This window comes from Cebus imitator, unplaced genomic scaffold, assembly GCF_001604975.1.
Source record: "Cebus imitator isolate Cc_AM_T3 unplaced genomic scaffold, Cebus_imitator-1.0 Scaffold138, whole genome shotgun sequence".
NCBI lineage: Eukaryota > Metazoa > Chordata > Mammalia > Primates > Cebidae > Cebus > Cebus imitator.
In genome coordinates, this window is record NW_016107453.1 from 5,084,491 (window position 1) to 5,093,210 (window position 8,720).

At 37.7% G+C, this 8,720-nt stretch overlaps 1 protein-coding gene across 1 annotated transcript; it reads right to left on the minus strand.

Moving 5' to 3' along the window:
• Nucleotides 1–2,310: 2,310 nt before the first annotated feature.
• On the minus strand, nt 2,311–2,595 carry LOC108313541 (keratin-associated protein 21-1). Its single transcript, XM_017541967.2, has one exon. The coding sequence runs from the start codon at nt 2,593–2,595 to the stop codon at nt 2,311–2,313; it is 285 nt and encodes a 94-aa protein (XP_017397456.1).
• Between the last annotated feature and the right edge of the window lie 6,125 nt (nt 2,596–8,720).

Consider the following 8,720-nt stretch of genomic DNA (forward strand, 5'->3'; position numbering starts at 1 on the left):
GAATTCAAATATTCATTTTTCCCAACCTGCACCAAACAGGCCACACCTACATGTGTGTACACACACACACACACACACACACACACACATGCACATCTCTAATTTTATCCTGTTTCTGTTAACATTATCATAATTTTCTCATTTCACACAAGCTGAATGTCTCAAAATGTTCCTAAACTGAGAGAATCATATTTCAGATTTTGAAGATATGTAAAGTGTTATCCACTGCTTGCAATACTATAATAACTTCAGAGTAGAGTTCCAGAGAGTGCAGTTAGTCCTCAGATCTGACTCACAAATATTCCAGATGTAAAAGCTAGCCTGCTCTTGGAAGAAACCCCAACTGTCCATCAGTTGGACAGATTCTATCCTGGACATAGCTTTACTCCTGGGTTGATATTGATTATAGGGCTATCTTTCTTGGAGCCAGACATTTTGTGAGGTCACCCAGCTCCAGGAACCTCAGAGAGTCAGGCCTGATGTAATAATCCCTGTTACACGAATGAAACAGGGACAGGTTTCTGCTGATTGTGACACATTTCTACTGAATCCAGAAGACATTCTCTGCTGTAAGATTTAAATGATAGAGTTTGGATGATCTAGAACTAGAGAAAAGTACACTAAAATCAGAACCCAAAAACAGTAAACACTCCACATCAGAAAGTCATCCAGGAAACCAGAACAGGCCCTTTAATTCCATTTTTATGTTTATCACAATCTGAAAGAACTCCATTAAGATACTAGACCTTGCTCTTTTCTAACTGAAAAATGTGTCATCACCCTCATCATACCCAAACTTAAGGAACTTCTCTCCACCTTGGCACTTGCTACTGTCCTTTTTAGTCTTTCTTTACTGCTGGAAATGTTGTATTATGAGCTCAAATGTCAAAACAGAGTCAAAATACTTCCCAGAGCTGTCTCTCCAATACTTCAAACCTTAATCTCCTATCCATTAACCTGTTTTATTCCCTCTATAGCAATTATATGTCCTAATTTATTATAATAAATTTTTGCTTTTTTATTTGTATTTGTGTTTGTTTGTTTTATTTTTGGAGATGGAGCTTCACTCTTGTTTCCCAGGCTAGAGAACAACAGCGCGAACTCGGCTCACTGCAACCTCTGCCTCCCAGGCTCAAGTGATTCTCATGCCTCAGCCTGCCAAGTAGCTGGAATTACAGGCGCCCACCACCATGCCTGGCTAATTTTTGTGTTTTTAGTAGAGATGGGGTTTCACCATGGTGGCCACGCTGGTCTCAAACTCCTGACCTCAAGTGGCCCACCCACCTCAGCCTCCCAAAGTGCAGGGATTAACAAGTGTGAGCCACCGCTCCCAGCCTATTTTTGCTTTTTAAAATCTTCATCTATTAAACTGTAAACACTCTGACAGCAGGACATTTGTCTATAATTTTTCTTCTGTGTCTTTAGTGTCTAGGAGACACCTATTCAATAATATTTAAGTGAATTAAATAACATTTCTCAACCTCCATGCAAGCAAGCAAATATATTTGTACTTTCGTCAGATGTAGATAAATTTGATAGCATATTTTTTCTTCTAACTTACCCTTTTCTTAGGTTTTGATTCCTCATGCCTAACACCTGAGTCTGATTCAAATTTTTCAACAATCCCGGAAATGATCTCTTCGATTGCATTACTTCATTAAGCACTCAGCCTTCATCTCCTCTCTGAGACTTTTGTCATAACATCCTAATAGATGTCACTTCCCTTCCCTTTCCCCCTTCAGCTCCATTCTAGACACTTAGTGCCATTTCCAAAGCACAGTTCTGAAATACTCTGTGATTTGTGCTTGGGTATTTGAGAGCCTGAGCATGTTGCATATGAGAAGCAGGTAGAGAAGACATTATTTATGATCCAAGTATAAGAAGAAATAATTGCATTATATCAAGGAAGTACCTCAGGTTCAGCCAACATACTGTTAGCCCAAATTTCAAGAGATGCCAAAACACCTCAAAAAAGGAATAATTTGCAAGCAAGTACACAAAGATTTTTAGAAACAAAGAACCATTTTTATTGCAAATGATTGACTTCCCCAACTGTAGATGTTATGATCATTAACACAGTCACAACGGAGAATCAGATTAAGGGAGCAAAGGATAACATTTGGAAAACAGTCAGATGATACCAAGGATCCTATGGCCATGATTTCATTCAAAGAAACGTGAGGCTAGAGGCCCAAGACTCTCTCAAGCCTGTAATGTCTTGGATACAGCAATCTTGGAGTACGAATCCTTGAATCAGCATTATCTTTAGAGCGTCATTTTAGAAGCAAATGGTCCTCTGATAGTGATGTTTTAGCAGCAAGAAGAATAGCATCTTCTAAAGTAAAATGGCCGGTAGCCACAGTAGCCAGAGCCAGATCCGTATCCACAGCTAGAGCAGGAGCCGTATCCACAGCCATAGCCAGTTCCATAGCCACAGCCATAACGGGAACCAAATCCACAGCCATACCCACAGCCATAGCCAGTTCCATAGCCACAGCCATAACGGGAACCAAATCCACAGCCATAACCACAGCCATAGCCAGTTCCATAGCCACAGCCGTAGCCACAGGAGTTACCATAGTACTTGCAACACATGTTGTTAAAAGGAGAGGATTCAAATGAGTTTCAAGAAGATGCTTCTGAGGTGTGGATGTCTTCCACTTCCCTGAGACCTTTATATACTGCCAGTAATTGCTAAAGCATATCATTCATTCCCTGACTTAGCCAACAAATATTTAAACAATTATTATTGTGCCAGTCACTGTTGACCATCAATAATGTTTTGCTTAAAATGAGCCAATTATGTTGGAGACTCTGGTTTCATTTGAGGAGGATCGTTTTAATCCACTCTGCCAAAGAACTGTCTCAATGAAATCACGTGCCTGAATGTAAAGCTGATATCAATTTTCAAAATCTCCCTATCGGTAAATATATATCTTAACTAACAAGTTTAGAGGGATGATAACAAAATTTTGGGGTTTCTCTCTCTCTCTCTCTCTTCTGCTAAAACATCTACCTCTACCCACAGAGAAGGAGACACTCCTATCTCCTGGCCTGAGTCATTACAACTTCTTGGCAGGCTTCTTCAACTCACCCTGCACTTTCATGCCTACCCCTTGTCCAACTTCCCTCAAATCCCAAGAAACATATTCACATCTAATCATTCAAAGCCACACTGTGTGCTATCCGCAAGTGCTTCTTATGTTTCCCTTCCATATACCAGGCAAACCAAGACCCTGGTGAGGCAGAGAAGCCCTCCTTTTACTCCCATTTCTTAAGCTACATAAGTAATTGTCATTGAGAAGCCTTTTAAAACCTAACCAGTTTAATTTGGATAAGGAAGCAAAAAAAAATCATTCAACCAGAAACTCAGTTCTTTCCTCCAATACAGATTTCATCAACGTTTTGCATGATGAAATACAGGTACATTCTCAGAATTTAATAAATCATTTTTCATCTCCTTTCACTACTATTCCTTGAACATTTACTTCAGAAGCTAAAGGAAAGTGGACAATTTTAGGTTGCTGACAGCAAAAGCCCACCTTAAACACCTAACACTTCTATGATATAAAGTAACATAAAAATAAATTTTGTCCCCTTTCCATACATGCATTTCATGCTACTCCTTTAAAATTCTCAATTACCCACAGCCACAGCCAGAGCCACAGGAGATAGGAGTGTCTCAATCTTCTACAAAAATGTTCATTGTGAACAAAAATGTTCAACTTCGCATTCCTTGTATTTTAAATACAAGGTACCCTCTTTCTTCCCAACAATCCTCTCTATCACACTTACCTTTTCAAGGTATAAAAGAGGAAAATGAATATCATTTTTTCTGCCATTAGTATTTTTCTCATCACCCTCAATTACCAACTAAAAAAAACCCTCCTATTTATACATCAAAACTCAGATCTGGGATCACTTCTTCAGGATGCCTTTCCTCGTTGCTGCTGCAGATTACAATTTTCCTTCAGTTAAGAAATATTTCTCTTGCCGGGCGCGGTGGCTCAAGCCTGTAATCCCAGCACTTTGGGAGGCCGAGGTGGGTGGATCACAAGGTCAAGAGATCAAGACCATCCTGGTCAACATGGTGAAACCCCGTCTCTACTAAAACTACAAAAAATTAGCTGGGCATGGTGGCGCGTGCCTGTAGTCCCAGCTACTCAGGAGGCTGAGGCAGGAGAATTGCCTGAACCCAGGAGGCGGAGGCTGCGGTGAGCCGAGATCGCGCCATTGCACTCCAGCCTGGGTAACGAAGAGCAAAACTCCACTCAAAAACAAACAAACAACAACTAAAAAAAAGCATAAAGAAAATAAATCTCTGTTTCGATTTTTTCTTTTCCTTCAGTTTCTTTCTTTTTTGATCCTTGAAATTCAAAACTATAAATTCTGCTTCAAAGTAGATCCTCTTCTTTGCCCCTATATGCAGATGAATGTAATAGATTTGTCATGCTTTGTTGAAACTTTATCTTGTTTACTAATAAAAGCATGATATTCTTGAGGAAAGAGACTATACCCTTTATATTAGAAATTCCAGGCAAACCTGGGATTCAATCCACATTTTACGTAAGAGGAACTTACGGGTCAATGGAAGTCAAAGATTAGACCCAGATTGAAGCCACTACTGAGAGGTATGACTGTAGCAAATGATATTGATGCCACACGGAAACTTTTTTTTACTGAGGCTTAAAACATGGTCAGAATTCAGGAAAGAGAGTTCAACCATAAAATTTCTATGACATTCCAAAATTGTCTGATGTGTATGGCATCTTTTTTTATTTTCTCTAATTTAAAAAAAAATCATATCTTTATAGTCCTAACAAGACCATAGTGATTCTGCAAGAGGATACGTGTAATTAGTGCTTGGACCTGTCACTTTTGTATATAGGTATGCATTCATGTATAAAACTACATATATATTACCATCCATTACCTAAGTTGAAAAATTCCATGAGCAAGCAACTTATTTCTCTACTTGAAGGATACAGAATATCCATTTTGCATGCTAAAAGTACTTAGATAAAAGCAAAGGATTCATGGGGAATAATTTTTCAATAAACTTCAACTTTGCATTCCTGTCCCTAAAGGATTGAGACATTTATCACATCCATAATACAGATTAAGACTAGAATTCCATGTCATTTATCAGGGTTCTTCAGACATTTATAATGACATTTATAATCCAGGTGAGTTAGATTAGTAGGAATTGATCACACAGACACCTGCTCCTAGCTATCAGTATTGTAAGAAAGATACAGAACTTAGCAGAAATTAGATGCCATGCAGAACTGAGCAGCTTGCCTTGACCTGAGAGTTTCCTCTCTCCTTGGTTCTTCCATGGGATACACAGCTGCCAATAATATTATTTGTGCAGTGTGGTCCTGTTGGAATCAAGTAAATATGCAAGCTCCTGCTCTTGGCTTCCTTTTCCACTACTGTTCACATGACCATACTGAGAACTTACACTGAAACACTATGAACTTCATTTAAGAGAATATTTACAAAGTGAAGCTGACTGGTTCTTGAAGCAAACCTAGATGTAGAGAGAGATGAAAACCATGTCAGGGCTCTAGTGCCTTGACATCTTAATCAATATTGCTCCCTAGCTTTCCTGTATCTTTGTATTTCTAAAGTCTATTCCTGAAGTTCTAACACCATGTTTAATCCAAAGAACAGAACCACAGATCCATTTACCTGCTCTCTCTCTCTCTCTCCTAAATAAAATGCAAAGAATCCATGCTTTTTCTACAGTGGTTTTCCTCATCTCCAGTTTTAGTTTTCAAATTATAATATGTACTTAAACAATTTGTTGGTTGCTTTGCTTTCTAGGCATCCATTGAGTAACTCAGTTGAATTCCACAAATACTCACTGGGCCCATGCCATAGGAAAGATGTTGACTTGGGAACTTAAAGTTTTCAAAGTTAGATCACATGTGGCTTTTGTTTCAGGATCAAGCATCTACACAAATAAAGCGGATCCCCCACAAAATAATCTTAGTTCCTCTTAGGAGCTCCCTACCTTTTTACTGCCCTTACTTTAGGGCTCATTTCTTTCCACACGACAAGTGAAATAGACACAATGGAGCTAGTGCACATCCATATCAGTGGTTCTCAATGATGGCTGTTTTGCCCCCTTGGAGACACTGAATAATGTCTGGAGGCATTTTCAATTGTCACAAGTTGGGAGAGTGGGAGAAGTTACTGGCATTACTGGCATCAAGCAAACCAGGAAAGTAGCTAATCCTACAAGGCATCGAGTGGTCCCCAGCAACAAAGAGTAATGAGGTCTAGAAACCCTGATTGATAGCTATACATCTGTAAGTAGGGTTCTAATACTATAGGTGTCTAATCCAAACTAAGCCCTTCTTCTCACTGCATGCCCAACATCTGACCCTTCTATCACCAAACATGCAGTCCAAAAAAGTGGGGTTTTTCTTGTTTCTTGTTTGTTTGTTTTTAACTCATCTTACATGTCAAGGTTTTATTTAAATCACCATTTTCAGAATCAGGTAGGCTCTACACTTTTATTTTTACTGTAACAGCCATGAAATCCAAGTGGGAACCGAATATACACTCAGGAAGATCAATTCTTCTCCTGGGTACTTGAATTTGACAACAAAGGAATGAGTGGTGATCCAGCACTTTATTAAATGCCTTCAGCAGGGATTTTCACAAAGCTGCCAATTTCATTTCCTGATAATCTTTATTATGAGACATTTTTCCTTTACTCAAGAAATCTTTCTATTTTTTCTGCTATCGGTCACTGGTTTTATCTGATGACTGCTATGTTTCATCTCTAAAAATAAGCATAAAGAAAATAAATCCCTGTTCCAATTTTTTCATTCAGTTTCTTTCTTTTTCTGTCATCCTTGAAATTGAAAATTATAAATTCTACTTCACAACATTCCCTGGAACAGACACATTCCTTTTCAACACTACTGCTAATACTCACTTCCAGGACACAACACCCCTGAGTTATTGAAAAGGTCTTCTATCAAGATTGCATTACTAATCTCTTCCATTCTGATCTCTGGATACTATTCCATAAGGGCAGAAACAATCTATATTCCCTGAAAATCCAACTCTGAATACATGCCTGGCACATAATTTGCACTCGATATTTCTCTGCCATAAAAAAGATGACTAAGTCAAACACATGTTCTATTATTTGTGTAACATTTATAAGCTATAAGATATTTGGATGTATGTTTAAGTTCGCTGGACCAGTTTCTTTTTTCTAAAATGGAATCTAAGCATTCTTACATCATTTTTTTATAGGTTTCATGCCTATGCAGTGCTTTGGTCCAGGAAATGTACTCTATAAATGCTATCCCTTTATTGCATTTTTCTCATACCATAGTTTTGAATTTTCATCTAATAATGGGTTTTCAAATACCCATACTTATTTTTACTGAAATGCTGATTTTATCAGACTTCAATGTGATAACTTTGTAATTTAAAGGAGGTTGATCCATGTTATATATATATATATATATATATATATATATATACACTCTAATTTAAATTTTTTCTAGGATGAAGAAGCAAAACCCCACAGACAATAAATTACCCTCCCAGTAGCTTTTGTACACCCTGACTGAGCCACTCTGTAATTTATCACTAAACACGCAGTGTTGTGCGTATGTCATTAGGAATAGCATCATGTGTATTTTCAAGCTCAGCAATTATAAGACGATTTTATGTTGCATTTATAAAGCATATCACTTGAAAACATGTTTAGCTACCAATCATGTGGTGTTAGGTAAAGAAAGCTCATGTGATTCTTTTTTTTTTTTTTCTGGAATTCCACTGGAGTCAAAAGATCAGCTTATAACACAAAAATATTTTATTTTTAGGACTATGGCTATTTTGATAGCCTCATTAAGTGTCATCTTACAGTAAGAGTTTTAGTGAAGATCAAGGATGTATCACACAGTAAATTCCAAATATTAATATGAAATATGTTTTAGAGAGTTCCATAATTTTGGATGTATATAAATTTCCTCACTTATTGTATAGTACATTTTTATCTAGCTTTCAGTTTAAGATGATGACTTAATCATCCTGTCTAAACCTTCATTAAACGATGAAAAAATTCTCTCTAACCTGTCCATCTATATTACCACTTGTAAAATGTCTTTACGCCCATTACTTCAATTCATTCTCACAATCTGGTGACGTAAATAGAGCAGATACTAGTCAAACTAGATTTTAAGACAGGAAGCTGAAGCTCAAGGTGATTAGTCCCTAGCCCAAAGTCACACAGCTGGTGAGTGTCATCCATTATGCACCTCTCCTGGTCAGGCCCTCTGTCTCACCAATGAGGTTTGTGCTGTTCTCTGGATACTCTTCTTAAACTAGAGAAAGGCTAGGAATTTCCTCAATATATCTGCTTGGTTATTACAGTTCTCCCAGTAGTGTCATAAATGCATAAGAAGATGGCTTTTTGTTCTGCTGCCCTATCTCAATGACCATTCCTGTTCATGCTTCAGGCCTCGATTAAACTTCCCCTCTTCTTGGAAATCTTTCCTATCTTCCCACTAAATAATCCCTCTGTATTTTATAACTTTTTTTACTTATCATTATAAAAACAATAACTTCTATTTGTAATATTATCATATAACTTTAATAAGATTACTGATTCACTGAGGACTGACTCCATTTGGACACATAGCTGATGGATAAGCAAGCAGATGAAGGAAGGAAGGAAGGAAGGAAGG

Bases quoted from the DNA above. Each gene is read 5' to 3' on its own strand.
- LOC108313541 (XM_017541967.2), bottom strand. From the start codon at position 2,595: ATGTGTTGCAAGTACTATGGTAACTCCTGTGGCTACGGCTGTGGCTAT.